Source organism: Camellia sinensis, chromosome 10 (genome assembly GCF_055761805.1).
Source record: "Camellia sinensis isolate YWXY chromosome 10, ASM5576180v1, whole genome shotgun sequence".
NCBI classification, from domain to species: domain Eukaryota; kingdom Viridiplantae; phylum Streptophyta; class Magnoliopsida; order Ericales; family Theaceae; genus Camellia; species Camellia sinensis.
The window spans coordinates 56883443-56904849 of NC_138970.1; the positions used below are offsets into that span (position 1 = coordinate 56883443).

Below are 21407 nucleotides of genomic sequence, written 5' to 3' on the forward strand. Positions count from 1 at the left end.
AAAGGTTGTTTTAGCCCACAAGACCGAGCTAGGCCAACATTTTTAGCCCAAAATATTAATGGGCTTAGAATTTATATTTTCAATCTAGCCCAACATGGCCCGTTATTAAATTATTTATTTATTTATAATACATTAAATTTTTTTTTTTTTATTGAGATCTATACTTTATCTTTATTAATTCTATTGAAACTCACATTTGTAGTGATGTGTAATTGAATTTATTTAAAAAAATCTTTCAATTTATATACAAAATATTTCAATTATTATGATGTTAAAATATTTATTTAAGAAATATAATGTGTAATTAAATTTAATTATTAAATGATTTAATTTTTTTTTTTTTAACGTATAGATCGATAGATAGATTTGAGATTTATAATTATTCTTTGGATGGGTTTGAACAGATATAGAGGTTCGATGTTAGGACTGGGCCAGACTCTAACAGACACAAAATCTCTTATTATGTAGTTCCGACCCGACCCAAATCCAACCCAATGTTTGTCCACCCTATCCAACGGACCCCCACTCGAACCTATACTCATTTTTTCACCAATTTTTGTCCCAATAGTGTCGATGAACAAATCAAACATTAAAACCTTAAATCAGTATAAAGATAGAATTAATCACACATATCCCTTGCCATGGTTAATATAATTATATACATACTTCAAAAATTTTAATTTTCAACCTTTAATTATACAGGAGGATAATATAATAATGCAATCTAACAAATACAACAACAGTTAGATATCAACCCCTATGCTATCCCACATCCTATAAAAACAAACTTTATGCTTTGTTGTAGAAAGCAAAGTATTGGACCTCATATGAGTTTTAGACAAAGTTAAGAGGCATTCACCAATTACAAAAGAATGTCACATGACTTGTGAATGCTTGTGCAAATCATATAGCGTGTCATTTTGCACACCAAACTTTTATAAAGGGGAATTTTGTGCACAAAACAACAAATGTGAGTTGTTACTATTCCATGGGATTCACCAATTTGGATTAAAATTAGTTGTCAATATGACATGACTTCAAATTTGATCATTAAAACTTTATTTGAATTTTTATCAAAACCAACTTTTGGAGTGGGGATGATAAATTAAGAACAAACCCAATCAACGATAGATACAAGGCTAAGGCACCATAACATATTCGTAAATCGAAAATGAGTAAAATTATACATCAATCTCTGAAATAAGTCACATAATCACTACATAAGATCCCACAAATCGTTGGAATCCACAATGTAAGACAAACAGGTTTATTGAGATCTTTTGTGGTTGATTGTTTGTCACTAACATTTCCCCTAATGTTAAAGCAATCACTAGATGTAAAGCATTGAATTCATTTTATGACCTCGTGAAATTAAAAACAAAGAGAATTACAACTTGTATTTAAACACGACATAAATTAAAATTGAAGCATCCAAATGTTCCATTTACTATAAATGTCTCATCAAAAGATTATCAATACCAATTGCAAACCCATTTCGACAACATAGATAGATTATTTAAAACCTCTTTCACCAAAAACTCACAGATGAATAGTGGTATGAATTGGATACATGACCAGTTACAAAAATCACCTATTACCAATCATTGGCAATACCCATACCTATTTAACCAAAAAAATTAAAGAAACTTGAACCGATATTTCATGATACCATAGATATATCTATATGTGTGTGTTTGTTTTAGAGCTATACATACCATGGATCTACTCATATACTTTTGCTGTCTCTGTTTCAGAATTCCAGTAGAACGGCTTAGTTCCACCAGATGCTACATCAATGCTTGAAGAAGAGAGAACTGAAGAACTTGGGGAAATGAGTGTACTCTCTGGAAGTTGGTAGCGCCGTAATAGCTTGAGAATGTAAGCATCATCGTGCAAGGAAAACGGTGTACTGCCAACAAGATAATAGAAAATCAACTATGGGAAACTTCAGGCCTGTTTGATTGTATTTTCATTTTTTATTTTCTATTTTCTATTTTCATTTCCGGAAAACACACAATGTCTGATCTACTTTGCAAAATCTATAGCTAGATGATATACTTCAAGGCTTTCTTGATTCACTCTTCCTTTCTTTTACTTATTTTCCCCTCTTTTGCTATCTCTATTAAGAAAAACTGAATGATGAATTTCACCAAATTACTAGATTTATAAAGCCCTGAATATGAAGCTACATGCATTTTAGTTTCTATATAGAAGAAAAAAACATTACCAATATACCAATGAGCAAGCAAAGTACCGTACCTATTGAAGTCAAGATGTACTAACTGCATGTCCTCAGAAATCTCAATCTCAACTGTAGCATGAGGGTTTGTCTGTAGAGAGAGAGATCAGAAAACATACTTCCCAGTACAATGTGTACAAAATAAATTGCAAAATTAAAATAGTGCCCATTTGTCACCAGGGAAGTACAATCTATATACAAACACAATTCTATCATTTAAGAGCAATTTAAATGAAATAAAATTGGACCTATAGAAACAAAAGTTACTGTTGTATGCGCGCACATGAAATTTTACAGCCACTGAGCACATGCCTCACACACCAACAAATAACCAATACCTCAAAGATTTCACTGTAAATGGGTAGAACGATCACAAATCATATCATGAAAGAAAAACCACATTTGAATTTGGTCATTACCGAATCATATTTGATGAGATTATTCCTTTATTTACCCAGATCCAATTATATATTGTGTCAAAAATGTCAAACCCCGTGATGTCGCAAATCAGATACATCGTTTGGTTTGTATTATATGTACTTCAACACACAATCTATGAACATCTTAAGGTGTATACTCTCAAAAAATGTATGCAACAAAAGGAAAGAATAGATATTTCCAACATGCAGTAAGATTTAGATGTACATCTAATTCAATTCTTTGTCACACAGATACATAAAAAATCAATAAAATACCCTAACAGACATGGTGTGTCAGTTAAACTGTTCATCACACTCTTGGGAACAAAAGAGAACAATTGGAGAATTCAGCAACTCAGTTAACAGAAGATGAATAACAGATAACAGAGATTTCAATAACTCAATCTTGTCCGCTGATTCTGATCTGGTCCTAGTATTTACAAATTGAATAGATCAATAAATAGACACAGCTGGACCTGATTTGCAATCCTAAGCTAGTTACATGGAATCCATTATGTGCATCGGATGTGGATATGTGTCCAAGCATCATATTCATCTACTTCCAAGTACAAGGACAATGGAACATGACTGAATAGTCATATTTCTTAATACTCTTCTTTTATTTCCATGTTGAAGTGAGATTTTACGTAGCATAGAGTAATACATTATGCATAGGCACTTCACTCTTTTGAAGCAAGCATGCTTAAAACATAATATAAGAGTTCTATAAGCAAGCATTTAGTATACTTGAATTAATAGACATTTTTGCTCGGGGCATGTCCAATTAGTCATGTCAAACACATGTACCTTATCCAAGTGTTGCATGTCTAACACAGCTACTTCATGCTTTTAGAGAAGTCCATGCAACATAGATCCCAAGTAAATGTGACATGTTAGAGGAATTGAAGACTCACACACGCATGTGTGCACATACAATATAACTATACACCTAACTTCAGCAAAAGATATAGAATGCTTGAATCCTCAACTTTATCATCCTAGAAGTCCAAAGCAAACCCTATCTTCTTCAAGAGAATGTCCATGATTTGCCAGCACGTAGCCTGATTCATTTCCTTCCATAGAACAAAATTAATCACAATATCAAGAACGCAACTTACTTCCAAATTAGTAATCTCTAAGAAACAAAGCCATTAATAGCTGTTTTAAAATCCCCTGAGGCCTCACAATTCCACCACTACAACTAGTGTTTTGTCTACTTGGCATTAATTCTGTAATCCAAATATAATTCCAAACTCTGAAAATAAGCCCAGTGAGTTCTAGTAACCATTAATCAAATTGTTGAAGTTCTTCGACCAATCATAGAAATAGAAAGAGTTCCATCTAGTTGAGTTCAACAAAGCAAAAAAATAGGCGTAACAAAGCAACGACTTGAAAAGAAGAGACAGCAAGACCAATTCCATTATGAAAAAATTACAGGAAGTGATAGTATAGAGTGATAAATCCCATCACCTCTATAAGTATCAAGAAGAACGAGGAATACTGATTGCTGTGAGACTAGATGCATGCAGATTGTTGCAATGTTACTTAAGATTAATAGTGCTAAAAGAATTTTAAAAATAGGATTTGCTACTTGGAAGATGAAGATAAAAAAAAGTGAATAGAGTGCTCTGGTTGATCCCCAAGCCTTTGGTGAAGTTCTATAAAATATTGGGGAAATAAAAATGCAAGGTAGAAGACCAAAAGAAATTTGTAAAACATGGGGAGTGCAACTCCTTGTGCGGTGGGTGGGGTGCAACTATAACAATGCAAGAGACCAAAAATCATTTGTAGAACATGGAGGGTGTTGTGTGGTGGGTGGGGTACAACTCAAAAGTTATGTGGGTGCAACTCTGAGTTGCACCATGTCTCTGCAATTTTTTTTTTAAATCTGTTTCACTGGGATGTGATTCCCCCTAACAAATTTACCCCTATGCCAGAAAAAAGTTACTTAGATGATAGCCAGAATTACTGAAATGATATTACAAACTTAATGACATAGCAAATAAATAACATAGGCATACTTCTAACAGTTCAATAAATCATCATGTGCTCTTAGAAGCTGAATAAGACAGTTGCAAAAACCAAACTGCTATTATTTAGATTAGAAAAAGCAATGAAAACTAACAAAAGTATACATATTATATATGTATGCTAAAAAAATGAAAGAAACATGTACCCGAACTACTATAAATGGCAAAGAGAACCCTCCAAAAGGAGCATTTCCAGACTTGAGCAGTTGCTGATTACGCAACATCAGATTTTGGAGACCTGCAATCTTTTTTGGAAAGAACAAACAAACAAACAAACAAACAAACAAATTAGCATAAGGAAAATGACCTGATTTATAATATATATATATAAACAAGAGAAAGAAACATAGATCAACAACTACCACCAAAGATATGCCATGTTAACTAAAACAAAAATCCTACAAAACCGAACCCTTGTTTTTTTGTCCAAAAAATGCACTGATTCTTCACCTTAACATTCACATGAATCTCAATTATTACTCAAGAAAGATGCGTCAGGCAATCAGAATGGCCAGGGGTATGGTATGTGTTAAAATCCACCTACTCTCCACCTACTTCACCCACTTAAACCTACTCCACTAAACCTAACCCACTACACCACTACCACCTCACCTACTCCACTAAACCTAACCCACTACACCACTACCACCTCCACTTCACCTACTCCTCACCTACTACACACTCACCCTCTCCTATATAGGAATCATTGTAACCATAACATTAATATAAATCAATCAATAATACAATTCTCTATTTCTCTTTATACATTAAATTTCTACATGGTATCAGAGCAAGGTTAAGCACTTAGTATTTTTCGTTTCACCGGCGGGCGGCAACCTCGCCTTGGCCGCCCGCCGGACCTCAACCTATTCCGCTCATTTTCTACACATACCTTCCCATCACTGCCTAAATCCTCTCTCTTGAGGCCAATGTGAATTCCTCTTCTTCATAATCTGCACTAACTGTGGCATCTTTTCCTGGGGCAAACTCTGCAACCCAACACTCAATCTATGCTTCTCCTCCATGCTCATTTGCCTCTTGTTAGGATCGTTCGCCTTCGGCTTTGGTTTGGGCTTCGCCACAGCCTTGAGCTTCACTACAGCTTTCAGCTTCACGGCAGCCTTCGGTTTCACAGCAGCTTTTGGTTTCGCAGCTGGCTTGGCCTTTGCCGCTGGCTTGGGCTTCACAGCGGCTTTAGCTTTTAGCGCAGCAGCTTTTGTCTTAGCCGGAGCCTTCTTTTCCTTTTTCGCTTTTACAGCCTTCGGCTTTGCAGCAGCCTTCGGCTTTGCTTCCCTCTGGTGGCTCCCCAGGTTCCACCTGAGCTGCATGATTCATTTATAGCTGCAATTGATAAGGGAAGTATTAGAACAATGCCCAATAGAAGTATGCCAGCTGCTCCTTACCCTACTCCTGGAGCACTATTAATAGGTGATGCTTTCAACATGCGTCATCCTTTAACTGGTGGAGGAATGACTGGAGCCCTGCATAAGGTGTTTTGTGCATCTCCTGATCAAGCAAGGAAGGAAATGCGTGAAGCATGTTTTGATTATTTGAGCCTTGGAGGTGTGTGTTCAACAGGACCAGTGGCTTTACTCTCTGGTCTAAATCCTAGCCCATTGAGCTTGATACTCCATTTCTTTGCTATAGCCATATATGGTGTTGGCCGTCTCTTGCTACCATTTCCTTCCCCTAAGCGCATGTGGATAGCAGCTAGATTATTTTTGGGTGCATCGGCTATCATTTTTCCCCTCTTTCTCTCACATGGGCTTGTCCCCTCTCTCTCCTCCGTTTGATTTCAAAATCCATTATTTTTATTTATTTTTTTCCAAACCACTTTCCTTATTTCCCCCATCTTTCATTTTGATTTCAAATATATTTTTATTATTTCTTTCTTTATTTTTCTTTCACATTATTTTTTAATCTTTTTCAAATTCCATTCATACCATATAGCTTTGCACACCAAACCATCTTTTATTCATCTCAGGGATCAACCCCGATCACAATTTTAACAAAAAAAAAAAAAAAAAGAACCACAACAACACAAACCACAACACCACAACACCACAAGATTTGTTTTCTTTTCTGCAGACGGCCACCCACCGACCTCACTTTTTCGCCTATTCCGCCGGTCTTTTCTTCTTGCCTCCGTCCTGGGCGGCCCTTGACGGTGTTGCCTCCGTGTTTCCCACTCCACTGGGCACGATCACTCCACCCTGCTCCTCCACTACAGCATATGGCGGACCTCCAAATCGGAACATAACGGTGGCCTTCCGCTTCAGCTCCTTATTTTCCGCCTTTAGCACACTTATCTCTGCTCGCGCATCCTTATACATGCGTTGGAGCAGAGCCAGTTGGGCGTTTAACTGCTGCACCTCATTTGTCCTACTCTGCAGCCGGTGCGACAAGTTTGTGACCGCAGTCATAGTTTCAACACAGGACTTCAATGTATACTGATTAGCTTCAATATCCGTTTGCACTGCCATTTTTTGCTCCACCGACCGCATCGGAAAGTTCAACGGAGCAAACCCTGGGGCGCTTGGTTGAGGTTCACTGGCCCCCGCACCAGTTATCTCTCTTGTTGACTCGTTAAGGTCTGGAAAGAGAGTGAGCAGACCACGGGAAGACGAAGCCATTTTCTGGACAACAGAGTGTTACAGAGTGTCTCTCTCAGAAATCTCTCTCAGAAAACAGAGTGTTACAGAGTATCTCTCTCAGAAATCTCTCTCAGAAAACAGAGTGTTACAGAGTATCTCTCTCAGAAATCTCTCTCAGAAAACGAAGAGTTTTTCAGAGTTTTTCTAGCAGGTTTTTGTGTCTGCCTCAGCCTCAGCCTCCGTCTTGGTTAAATAGCCGAGGCAGCCACGCGCATCGCGCGCCTCTTGCCACCAGACGACAAAACGGGCGCGCAAGCCAAGGCGCCCACGTGCCTCGCTATCATGTCCGGCACACCTTTTGATGAATTGGGCACGCTTTTTGATGGCACGCCTTTTGACAAAATTGGGCACACCTTTTGAGGGTGCAACTTCTACAACGGTCCGACATGACCCTATAAACTGTCCCGACATAGATTCCGGTTAGTTTCTACAAGGGTCCGACAAGACTCTGTAAACTGTCCCGACATTGATTCCGGTTAGTTTCTACAAGGGTCCGACAAGACTCTGTAAACTGTCCCGACATTGATTCCGGTTAGTTTCTACAAGGGTCCAGCAAGACTTCGTAAACTGTCACAACAACTGTCACCACATTGTCTGCTACAACGGTCCGACATGACCCCATAAACTGTCTTCTACAACGGTCCGACATGACCCCATAAACTGTCTTCTACAGCGGTCTGACACCGCCATCCAGTGTCCTCTACACCATTATGACACCACCATACAGTGTCCTCTACAACGTTATGACACCACCATCCAGTGTCTTCACCAATGGTCTGACACGACCATACAGTGTCACCTATCCTCTTTTATTTTTATGTATTTTCTTGTTTTGTTACTCTCTCCAAACTCAAGTTGGTTAGTTCCTATCCCCCTTGAGTTTGCGGGGGGCTGTTAAAATCCACCTACTCTCCACCTACTTCACCCACTTAAACCTACTCCACTAAACCTAACCCACTACACCACTACCACCTCACCTACTCCACTAAACCTAACCCACTACACCACTACCACCTCCACTTCACCTACTCCTCACCTACTACACACTCACCCTCTCCTATATAGGAATCATTGTAACCATAACATTAATATAAATCAATCAATAATACAACCTACTACACACTCACCCTCTCCTATATAGGAATCATTGTAACCATAACATTAATATAAATCAATCAATAATACAATTCTCTATTTCTCTTTATACATTAAATTTCTACAGTATGGTATTTGTATTTCTATCTTGTCATCGTTCAAATGAAAAATAAGTCAGCGATATTTATACAATGCATATGTAGCTAGCCTGTTTAGTGAATGAAGAATTTTCACATATATCCTGATCTCCAATTCTTTATTTGGAAATTAAATAGATCAAAGTTTTAGAAGGGAAAAAAGAAAAGAAAAAAAAAAAAAAAAAAACAGAACCAGAACAAGAACCAGATCTATAAATGAATGCATTTCCAATAGATAAACTCCTACAAAGAGCCAGTTTTTTTGTTGACCAACTCTAAAATATTCTTACAAAAAGCATTCTAAGAAAAGAATTTATATATGTCGTCCCAGCTTTGCAAAAGTTATATGATGACCATTATTCTTTTCAAGACAATAACCTGCGCCCAAAATGAGTTTTGCCAAGTTAGAGATATGATTAACATATGCACATTCAAGTAAAAGTGACTGAATCATGATCCTTTGTATAGATAATTCTTCGCCCATGGTCCTAAAAATATTTCATGAATCAATTCAACTTCTAAGTTCTAACAAAGCAAAGTTTACTGGAATAGCTGCAATAAATACAATTTTCTATGCAGCATGCATATTGACAATCTAATATAATCAATAATACCAAAAATCAAGAGCAAGAATGACCTATCTATTAATCTATTAGTTGTAAGCCATAACCATTTATTCTAAATACCTACAACTCTGAACAAGAGCAAGAATACACTAATTCAAAGTATAAAGAACAAAAATAAAATAAAAAAAGAAACAAAATGTCGCAAAAAAGTCCTAAAATTGTCAGAAGTTATTTTCTAAACAAATACCAATTACTAATTAATACAAATTTTCCTTTTCATATAATAAACTATCATGAAAATGTATTTTATCAAATTCTATTCTACCCTATAATGCAAAAATATTCTCTCAAAACTTTGACAAATTTTGGTTAGAATAATGTTCACTATGATGTAGAGAAGAAATTACAAATGACATTACTTGTTCTTCCAATTCTTTCAAGTAGGCTGCTTTCTTTTCAATTCTATTCATCGCCTTCACACGCAATGCCTGCAAGGATTAAAAATAAATAATAAATGAAATCCAAATTACCATTTTCTGAAATTCTGACCTTCACACATGATGGGTGATGAAAGAGAGGGTGTAGGATAGGAAAAGGGACAAAAGCTCAAACTATGAGGAAAACCCATCCAATAATTGTGGACAAAGTCATGAATGCAGTACAACGAACAACATATGAGGGACAATAGACAGAAAAAGATGCAGCCTCATTTTTCGCTGGGGGATTTATGTGTCTCATAAAATCATCACCTCCGTCCTTGGGGCTTTGGCCCACACGGTTGAGCATTAACTCCAAGGATGTATAAGTTGATGATCCTGCTAACCATACGTCTAATTATTCATGCTAGAGCATGCTATCAGTATCGCAGTTTCAGTGGCCTCATCTGTTTGCCAGCTTTCCCGTTTAAGCCACCAAACCACAGCCTCCTTAAAGTACACCCACCACCCTAAGGCACGACATGGAGACATATAACTAAAAGGTGCCCTCAACCTCAAGGCAAGTATCCAGACCAGACAATCCACAGACATCTTATCTTAGCTTCACTAGGCACACACGCAAGGAAAGGGGGGGGGGGGGGGAGGGAGAGGGAGAGAGAGAGAGAGAGGGAGAGGGTTGTCTCATTAATATGATAAAAAGACGTTTCGAAGCCAACCTTAATTTCTTCCATATCCTTCACATTTGCACTATGAAGCCCCTTCCACCATATTTCCTTTTTGTCTTTAATGATTATGTCCATTGCCATAAGAACATTTAGTGCATCATATACCCGCCGCCGTATATTCTTCTCATCAAACTAAAGAAATTGAAACATTCTCTTCTTAAGACATTCAATCGTCTTGCATAATAAAATCACAGTTAAAAAATCAAATTGTAGGGTAAAATGAAACCTCGTCCAGGGATACTGCTGAATTATTATTTGTTGCAGTAAGCTCAGCTATGATTTCATCAGCAACCTGTGCCTCATGAACCATGCAACAAATATATTCAGCATAAACTCAGATGAAATATAAATAAATGTAATAATACACAAAGTTGCATGCACCATACAAGTAAAACTGCTGAGAAAATTAGACTCACATATCTGACTCATACTTAAGATTTGAATTTTTTTTTTTTTTTTTTTTTTTTGATAATCCATACTTAAGATTAAGAGCTTGTCAAAAACACAATTTCATAAAATGCAAAATACGTCTATACTTATGAAACACAAACTGTAACCCAATCATCTTCCAAATAAGAGAAAAGGTCATTCCTCGTGCATTAGGTTCCCGCTTGCAACAGGGTCTGGAAGAGGTCAATCATACAACAACTGTTCCTTAATTTTAGGAAATTGAATTCCATGTCTTCAATTAAAAAGCTACAAATAATACACAAAATCCCACTTGAAACTTGATTTTGACGTGAAACAACATTTCAGAATAGGCAATGATAAAAAAATTTAATCCCTCGGGCTTTTTGAGATAATGAATTATTCTTGATGTCCAGAACTAAAGCTTCCAAATAGATTGCATAAACCAAGCCAAAAATAGTCTTTATATATAGTCTTCAAACAAATTCTCAAAATCACTATTCACAAAGAAATGGTACATCCGCAATACAATGCTTAATCCAATGTTAAATTGATAAGAAATTGTTTAGCACGGCGAAATATCAACTCTCTTCCCTAGTGCTTCTTTTCACCTTTAGCAAAACAAGCTTTAAAATCTGCGTCACAAGAGAGACATGGAAAGGGGGAAAGGGATGAAAGAAAGAAAAAATACCTCACTATATGTGGTTTTTCCCTTGCTCTCCACTTTCTTACAAACTGAGAAACAATTGAAGCAGATTTAAATTTTCACCAAAACAAGAGTAATTAATTATAGTTGTAGAGTTGTCCTCACTAATATTACTCAATGCATAGATTCATCTAAAAGTTAAAGGCCGCTACCCAAACCTAGCCTTAGTGTTATTTTGCACAAGTGACTGCCTTCACATGGCAATTTTATATATCGTTGTTCAGAAATAAAAATAATAATTAATTAATTAAAAGATTTGCTAGAAATTTGTGTTAATGTATATAATAAGATAGTGGCATGTATATATTATGATAGTGGTGTTGGTGGTAGATAGTGGTATGTATAGAATATGATAGTGGTGTTGGTGGTAGATAGTGGCATGTATATAATATGATAGTGGTAGATAGTGGTAATATATAATATGTAAGTGGCATATAATGGGTTATAATGATGTTTGTAATATCTCCTATATAAGGAGTGTCATTTGGTCTTGTAAGATAAGAAGTTTTGAATATAACAGAAATATATTCCTTCTTCCTCATATTTTCGGAGTTCTTCTTCCTCATATTTTCTAAGTTGGTATCAGAGCAACAAAAAACACAGCAGCCCTAAAACCGTCATAGCCATGTCGGAAGTCACATCCGAAACCACTTCAACCCCTGCCGCTGCCATTCCGGTGAAAACGTCCAACTCTCACTCTGTCCAAATCACCACCATCCGCCTAAATGGTGATAATTTTCTCCGCTGGTCACAATCTGTCCGGATGTATATCCGTGGGCAAGGAAAGATCGGTTACATCACTGGTGACAAGAAGGCTCCTACTGTTAATGATCCGCTGTTCGACAGTTGGGACGCTGAAAACTCCATGGTTATGACATGGTTGGTCAATTCCATGGAGGAGGATATAAGCTCTAATTACATGTGCTATACTACTGCACAAGAATTGTGGGATAATGTTAGTCAGATGTATTCTGACCTAGGAAATCAATCTCAAGTTTTCGAATTAACTTTGAAGTTGGGAGAGATTCGTCAAGGAGATGATTCCGTCACCAAATATTTCAATTCGTTGAAAAGGTTGTGGCAGGATCTTGACATCTTCAACACATACGAATGGAAATCGGTTGACGACTGCAACCACCACAAGAAAACTGTGGAAGACAGCCGTATTTACAAGTTTCTTGCCGGCCTCAACATTGAGTTCGATGAAGTGCGAGGAAGACATCCATACTCACATGAAATTTCTTGTTTTGAGGATCGAAGCACTTATACCCCTTTTTGTTTGAGGAATAACCCAAAAAAACACATTTTATAGCACGGGGGTCAAGTTTTGAACGAAATTGACTGGGAACATGAACATAGGCAGTACATCCAAAAACTTTGGCGGGTAAATCAGAAAACAACCTCGTGTCAGGAAAAAAAGTTTTGAGACAATCAAAAGGTGTTTTGTATGTTAACACCTTTGTAGGCATCCTGTTTATCAAATAAGAGGCTGTTAAAATTGCTTCACCCCATAAATATTTAGGAACATGCATGTAAAACATTATAGCACGTGCTACTTCAAGTAGATGTTTATTTTTTCGTTCTGCAATGCCATTTTGTTGAGGGGTATCCCGACATGTAGATTGATGAAAAATTCCCTTTTTTTCCAAAAACTCACCCAACTGCTCATTGAAATATTCTGTTCCATTATCAGAATGTAAAATACCAATTTTGGTTTGAAATTGGTTTTCAATCATATTGTAAAAATTTGTGAATAAATTTTTCACGTCAGATTTTTTATTCATCAAATAAATCCAACATAAGCGGGTATGGTCATCAATAAATGTAACAAACCATCTTTTACCAGAAAGAGTAGTGATTTTAGAAGGGCCCCAAACATCACTATGAATCAAATAAAAAGGTTTTGAAGCCTGGTAAGGTTTTGGCAAATAAGTAGAGCGATGAAATTTTGCAAAAATGCAACTTTCACAATGAAAAGAAGAACAATCAATCCCTTTAAATAATTCTGGAAATAAATGTTTCAGATAAAGAAAACTAGGATGTCCTAGCCTATAGTGCCATAGCATTATTTTTTCTCGAACAGAGATTGAACTAGTACTATTAAAGCTCTGAGCTTTTTTATTACTAACAGGTACTTCATCAAAGTAGTAAAGACCTTCAAGCATCCTAGCACGCCCAATCATCATCCCCGAGTTCTGGTCCTGAAATTCACAATGGGATTCAAAAAATGTAACACGACAATTAGAATCCTTAGATAGTTTACTGACAGACAAAAGGTTACAGGCTAAGTTGGGGACGTGAAGAACAGCATTGAGATTAATTTTCTCAGTTAGTTTAATAAATCCTTTTCCTGCAATAGGTGAAAAACTACCATCGGCTATTCTGATTTTGTCATGACCAGAACAAGGGAAATAGGTACTAAATAAATGGGAAAAACTAGTCATGTGATCGGAGGCACCGGAATCTATGATCCACGGAGAGAAGTTTAGGCAAGAGAAGGCTTTAGGATTTCTACCTGTTTGTGCCAACAAAACACTAGGAGTACCGGTTGAGGAGTTGGATTTTATCAGCTTTAAGAGTTGATCAATCTGCTCTTTGTTGAAGGGACCTGAATCGGCTTCATTAGCGGTAGGAAAGCCACGATTCTTCTCTCCTTGTTTGCTGCTTTTCCAGTTGACAGGTTTGCCATGAATCTTCCAACACGTTTCGCGTGTATGGCGAGGCTTGTTGCAAAAATCACACCAGACCCGTGGCTTATCATCAAACCTGCGCTGGTAATTTGCAGCCTTGTTGGCCGCAGCATCGCTAATTAAAGCAGAAATTTCAATTGATTCACCATTACCTTTTTTCTTAAGCATGACGCTCCTTCGGCTCTCTTCCCTTCTGACTTCGGCAAATACTTCGCCAATGGATGGGAGAGGAGGTCTGCCAATAATTCTTCCTCGCACTTCATCGAATTCAATGTTGAGACCGGCAAGAAACTTGTAAATACGGCTGTCTTCCACAGTTTTCTTGTGGTGGTTGCAGTCGTCAACCGATTTCCATTCGTATGTGTTGAAGATGTCAAGATCCTGCCACAACCTTTTCAACGAATTGAAATATTTGGTGACGGAATCATCTCCTTGACGAATCTCTCCCAACTTCAAAGTTAATTCGAAAACTTGAGATTGATTTCCTAGGTCAGAATACATCTGACTAACATTATCCCACAATTCTTGTGCAGTAGTATAGCACATGTAATTAGAGCTTATATCCCCCTCCATGGAATTGACCAACCATGTCATAACCATGGAGTTTTCAGCGTCCCAATTGTCGAACAGCGGATCATTAACAGCAGGAGCCTTCTTGTCACCAGTGATGTAACCGATCTTTCCTTGCCCACGGATATACATCCGGACAGATTGTGACCAGCGGAGAAAATTATCACCATTTAGGCGGATGGTGGTGATTTGGACAGAGTGAGAGTTGGACGTTTTCACCGAAATGGCAGCGGCAGGGGTTGAAGTGGTTATTAGCACACTGTCATCTTCAGTCTGCCATGTAACCCAAACCTCAAGACCACCATGGAAACCAATCATCAACTCCGGCGAGGCACCCAGAACACGTCCCATGCATCTAGTCAACTCGAGCCAATCTGCGACGGCGTATAGAATTGGAATGCCTCTGATGCACACTCCAGCTTCTCCGGCCACTGCTCGAGCCAAACGGGTCTTCCCTGTACCCGGAGGTCTTCTCTGGTTTCACTTCCGACTCTGTTCTTCCGTCTCACCTCGAGCCTCGCTTCCGCAGGCTCAAGTCCTTACCAACAACAACCACAAAATCCATGTCTCCAACTCTTCTGCTGCATCGCCATCGATCTCTCTCCTCCTACGGAATCATCGGAGCGAGAGACAGTGAGGCAATTGGTCGTAAGCGCGTGCCGCGTCCTCGGCGGAATCGAAGGTCCCGAGCCAAACCCTAGCCTTCTTCCCCAGGGTCTCTTTCTCACACCGCGAACCCTAATCTCCTTCGCTGGGCTTCTCGATCCAGATCCGTTGGGTACTCCGGCAGTCATAGCTGGTTTCGCCGCCGTCGTCGGGGCGGCCTTGGCCGCCGCAGTTGCTCTGACTCTCCGCATGGCCGATGAGAGAGATCTCTCGAGAGATAAAGAAACACAAGAGAGAGACAGAGAGAGCGTGAGGAATTTTGGGAACTGTATACCATTTCTCATTGCTGAAGGCTTGAAGACCTACTTCATCTTACAAGATCACAGCGTATCCTGACCCATCTGTATGAGGTTTCACGCCCAGAATCAGATCAGGCCTCCCGAACTGTGGATTCTCTCTCTCTCCATTCCATGGACCCAACCTCATCATGTTGTACCCCACTCTTACTCTCTCCTTATTTCACTTTCCAACCCCACACCAGCGCACCTGCTTTCCCCTTTCATATATTATTATTATTATTCTTATTACCACAAAAAAAAAAAAACAAAACAAAACAAAACAAAACAAAACAAAAAAAAAAAAAAACAATTTTTACCAAACCGTGGGCCAAGAAACCCACTCTTTCGTTTTGATTTCCAATATCTTCATCTTATTATTATTATTATTATTATTATTATTCCTTTTTTTTTATTTCTTTTTCTTTCACCTTAATTTTCATCTTTTTTCTATTATTATTTCTGTACACAAAAACAAAAAACAACACAAAACACAGCCGAAGACGACTTGCACACCAAACTCCTTTTCTTCATGTCGGGGCTCACCCCGTTCACCATTTTACATCAAAAAAAAAAAAAAAAAAACAAACAAACAAACAAACAAACAAACCAACCACACCCACAGTGGGATTTTTCTTCTCTACTCTGCCGCCGGTCTCTTCTTCTTGCCTCCGTCCTGGGCGGCCCTTGCCGGTGTTGCCTCCGTGTTTTTTACTCCACTGGGCATGATCACTACTCCTTGCTCCTCCACTGCAGCATATGGCAGCCCTCCAAATCGGAACATCACGGTGGCCTTCCGCTTCAGCTCCTTGTTTTCTGCCCTTAGCACGCTTATCTCTGCTCGCGCATCCTTATACATGCGTTGGAGCAGAGCCAGCTGGGAGTTTAAATGCTGCACCTCATTTGTCCTACTCTGCAGCCGGTTCGACAAGTTTGTGACCGCCGTCATGCTTTCCACACATGCCTTCAGAGTATACTGATTGGCCTCCACATCTGACTGCACTGCCATTCTTTGCTCCACCGACCGCATCGGAAAGTTCAACGGAGCAAACTCCGGGGCGCTTGGTTGAGGTTCCAGTGCCACCGCACCAGTTCTCTCTCTTGTTGACTCGTTGAGGTCGGGAAAGAGGGTGAGCAGTCCACGAGAAGACGAAGACGAAGCCATTTTCTGGGCAACAGAGTGTTATACAGAATCTCTCTCAGAAATCTCTCTCAGAATATCTCTCACAGGTGTTTTTTGCCTCAGCCTCAGCCTCTGTCTTATAGCCGAGGCAGCCACGCGCATCGCGCGCCTCTTACCGACAGACGACAAACGGGCGCGCAAGCCAAGGCGCCCACGTGCCTCGCCATCATCATGTCCGACAAGACTCTGTAAACTGTCCTGACATTTGATTCCGGTTAGCTTTTTCAAGGGTCCGACAAGACTCTGTAAACTGTCCCGACATTGATTCCGGTTAGCTCCTTTATGGGTCCGACAAGACTCTGTAAACTGTCCCGACATAGATTCCGGTTAGTTTCTACAAGGGTCCGACAAGACTCTGTAAACTGTCCCGACATAGATTCCGGTTAGTTTCTACAAGGGTCCGACAAGACTCTGTAAACTGTCCCGACATTGATTCCGGTTAGTTTCTACAAGGGTCCAGCAAGACCCCGTAAACTGTCTGCTACAACGGTCCGACATGACCCCGTAAACTATCTTCTACACCGGTCCGACATTCCGGTTAGTTTCTACAAGGGTCCAGCAAGACCCCGTAAACTGTCTTCTACAACGGTCCGACATGACCCCATAAACTGTCTTCTACATCGGTCTGACACCGCCATCCAGTGTCCTCTACACCGTTATGACACAACCATTCAGTGTCTTCACCAACGGTCTGACACGACCATACAGTGTCTCCTATCCTTTTTTATTTTTATGTATTTTCTTGTTTTGTTTCTCTCTTCAAACTCAAGTTGGTTAGTTTCTATCCTCCTTGAGTTTGCGGGGGGCTGTTAGAATTTACCTACACCTACCACCACCTACTACCACACCTACTACACCTACCACCAATTTACCCTCACCTACTCCTCACCTACTACCCAAACCCTCTCCTATATAATGAGCTACTCTGCTTTGTAATATTATAAATCAATGTATCAAAATATCAATCAATAATACAATCATTTATTTTTTTATACATTAAATTTCTACAATTGGCAGACCTCCTCTCCCATCCATTGGCGAAGTATTTGTCGAAGTCAGAAGGGAAGAAAGCCGAAGGAGCGTCATGCTTAAGAAAAAAGGTACTGGTGAATCAATTGAAATTTCTGCTTTAATTAGCGATGCTGCGGCCAACAAGGCTGCAAATTACCAGCGCAGGTTTGATGATAAGCCACGGGTCTGGTGTGATTTTTGCAACAAGCCTCGCCATACACGCGAAACGTGTTGGAAGATCCATGGCAAACCTGTCAACTGGAAAAGCAGCAAACAAGGAGAGAAGAATCGTGGCTTTCCTACCGCTAATGAAGCCGATTCAAGTCCCTTCAACAAAGAGCAGATTGATCAACTCTTAAAGCTGATAAAATCCAACTCCTCATCCGGTACTCCTAGTGTTTTGTTGGCACAAACAGGTAGAAATCCTAAAGCCTTCTCTTGCCTAAACTTCTCTCCATGGATCATAGATTCCGGTGCCTCCGATCACATGACTAGTTTTTCCCATTTATTTAGTACCTATTTCCCTTGTTCTGGTCATGACAAAATCAGAATAGCCGATGGTAGTTTTTCACCTATTGCAGGAAAAGGATTTATTAAACTAACTGAGAAAATTAATCTCAATGCTGTTCTTCACGTCCCCAACTTAGCCTGTAACCTTTTGTCTGTCAGTAAACTATCTAAGGATTCTAATTGTCGTGTTACATTTTTTGAATCCCATTGTGAATTTCAGGACCAGAACTCGGGGATGATGATTGGGCGTGCTAGGATGCTTGAAGGTCTTTACTACTTTGATGAAGTACCTGTTAGTAATAAAAAAGCTCAGAGCTTTAATAGTACTAGTTCAATCTCTGTTCGAGAAAAAATAATGCTATGGCACTATAGGCTAGGACATCCTAGTTTTCTTTATCTGAAACATTTATTTCCAGAATTATTTAAAGGGATTGATTGTTCTTCTTTTCATTGTGAAAGTTGCATTTTTGCAAAATTTCATCGCTCTACTTATTTGCCAAAACCTTACCAGGCTTCCAAACCTTTTTATTTGATTCATAGTGATGTTTGGGGCCCTTCTAAAATCACTACTCTTTCTGGTAAAAGATGGTTTGTTACATTTATTGATGACCATACCCGCTTATGTTGGATTTATTTGATGAATAAAAAATCTGACGTGAAAAATTTATTCACAAATTTTTACAATATGATTGAAAACCAATTTCAAACCAAAATTGGTATTTTACATTCTGATAATGGAACAGAATATTTCAATGAGCAGTTGGGTGAGTTTTTGGAAAAAAAGGGGATTTTTCATCAATGTACATGTCGGGATACCCCTCAACAAAATGGCATTGCAGAACGAAAAAATAAACATCTACTTGAAGTAGCACGTGCTATAATGTTTTACATGCATGTTCCTAAATATTTATGGGGTGAAGCAATTTTAACAGCCTCTTATTTGATAAACAGGATGCCTACAAAGGTGTTAACATACAAAACACCTTTTGATTGTCTCAAAACTTTTTTTCCTGACACGAGGTTATTTTCTGATTTACCCGCCAAAGTTTTTGGATGTACTGCCTATGTTCATGTTCCCAGTCAATTTCGTTCAAAACTTGACCCCCGTGCTATAAAATGTGTTTTTTTGGGTTATTCCTCAAACAAAAAGGGGTATAAGTGTTTCGATCCTCAAACCAAGAAATTTCATGTGAGTATGGATGTGTCATTTGTGGAAACAAAATCCTATTTCCCCAACACTTCTCTTCAGGGGGAGACAAGTGGAGTAGAAGACCGTTTTTGGGATATTTCTATCCCGCTTCCCAATGTCATTTATCCTACACAAAAACCACATCTGTCTGATAATGATCACTTAGGAGAACCAAGTTCTATGGTGCCTAGTCAAGAAGATTCTTGTTTAGGGGGAGAAGTACTACAAAATGATCTAAATCCTGAGCTTCAGGTTTATATTAGGAAGCGATTTCATCTGAGGAATAATAACCCGAATGTCCATCCTAATGACCCGAATGTCCACCCGAGTTCTGGCATCGAAATTTTAGGTAATCCTATTCCTTCTATTTCCGACCTTGATGTTCCTATAGCAATTAGGAAAGGTGTCCGAAATTGCATTAAACATCCTATTGCAAATTACCTCTCCTATCAAAGACTGTCTAAAAACCATAGAGCTTTCACATCTAGGATTTCACACTTGTTTGTTCCAAGGAATATACAGGAAGCATTGGATGATCCGAATTGGAAATTAGCAGTCATGGAGGAGATGAATGCTTTAAGGAGAAGTGGTACTTGGGAGATAGTTGATCTGCCCAAAGACAAGAAAACAGTTGGGTGTAAATGGGTGTTTACGATAAAATGTAACGCAGATGGAAGCGTTGAGAGATACAAGGCGAGACTGGTGGCTAAAGGCTTCACTCAAACTTATGGGATCGACTATCAGGAGACGTTTGCTCCTGTTGCTAAAATAAATTCCATCAGAGTACTGTTATCTCTTGCAGTAAATTCAGATTGGCCTCTACATCAACTTGACATTAAAAATGCATTTCTCAATGGTGATCTTGAAGAGGAGGTGTTCATGAGCCTACCGCCGGGATTTGAGCAGAGACTTGGAAGCGACAGAGTATGCAGATTGAACAAGTCATTATACGGACTCAAACAATCACCAAGAGCGTGGTTTGAACGCTTTGGGAAGGCAGTTATCAGTTGTGGCTTCTCGCAGAGTCAAGCAGATCACACAATATTTTATAAACATTCAAAAAACAGTAAAATTGCAATTTTGATTGTTTATGTTGATGACATCATTTTAACTGGTAATGATGAAGCAGAGTTAGCAGCCCTCAAAGAGAAACTCGCAAAAGAGTTTCACATTAAGGATCTGGGAGCCCTCAAGTATTTCCTCGGAATGGAATTTGCAAGATCCAAGGAAGGTATATTTGTTAACCAGAGAAAATATGTTCTTAATCTCCTTGGAGAAACAGGTATGCTTGGTTGTAAGATGGTGGAGACTCCGATCGAGCCTAACTTGAAGTTACAAGCTGCTAAGGCTGAAGAAGTCAAAGAGAGGGAACAATATCAGCGACTTGTAGGGAAATTGATTTACTTGTCTCATACGCGGCCTGATATTGCCTTTGCAGTCAGCATGGTAAGTCAGTTCATGCACTCACCAGGGGCAGAGCACTTTGAGGCCGTTTATAAGATCTTAAGATATTTGAAAGGAACTCCAGGGAGAGGCTTACTGTTCAAGAAACATGGACATCTTCAAGTTGAAATATACACAGATGCAGACTGGGCAGGAAGTGTTACAGACAGGAGATCAACATCCGGATACTACTCCTTTGTAGGTGGGAACCTAGTTACATGGCGGAGTAAAAAACAGAATGTGGTAGCAAGAAGTAGTGCAGAAGCAGAGTTCAGAGCTGTTGCCCATGGAATCTGTGAAGTAATGTGGATTAAAAGAATTCTTGAAGAATTAAAGCTTTCTCACCCGACACCTATGAAGGTCTATTGTGACAACAAAGCAGCTATATCTATAGCTCATAATCCAGTTCTACATGATCGCACAAAACATATAGAAGTGGATAAACATTTCATCA

At 38.9% G+C, this 21407-nt stretch overlaps 1 protein-coding gene and 1 long non-coding RNA gene across 9 annotated transcripts in view; one reads left to right on the plus strand and one right to left on the minus strand.

Moving 5' to 3' along the window:
- Positions 1-1416: 1416 nt before the first annotated feature.
- Positions 1417-21407, minus strand: part of LOC114264025 (transcription factor-like protein DPB) — a 28555-nt gene continuing 8564 nt past the window's right edge. For 5 of the 8 annotated variants that reach the window (XM_082891442.1, XM_082891445.1, XM_082891444.1 and 2 more), the window contains exons 4-10: positions 11402-11445; positions 10529-10594; positions 10294-10434; positions 9560-9628; positions 4835-4933; positions 2260-2330; positions 1417-1909 (exon numbers count right to left, since the gene is read on the minus strand). In XM_082891442.1, coding sequence (XP_082747568.1) covers positions 1723-1909; positions 2260-2330; positions 4835-4933; positions 9560-9628; positions 10294-10434; positions 10529-10594; positions 11402-11445 — 677 coding nt within the window. In that variant the 3' untranslated portion in view covers positions 1417-1722. Of the gene's footprint in view, positions 1910-2259; positions 2331-3465; positions 3732-4834; positions 4934-9559; positions 9629-10293; positions 10435-10528; positions 10595-11401; positions 11446-21407 lie in introns of all 8 variants that reach the window. The other 3 variants (XR_014342043.1, XR_014342044.1, XM_082891446.1) reach the window with 3 other exon arrangements.
- On the plus strand, positions 17886-18825 carry LOC145801126 (uncharacterized). The gene is made up of 2 exons (XR_014342045.1): positions 17886-18227; positions 18542-18825. It is a non-coding gene; the product is annotated as an uncharacterized LOC145801126 (long non-coding RNA).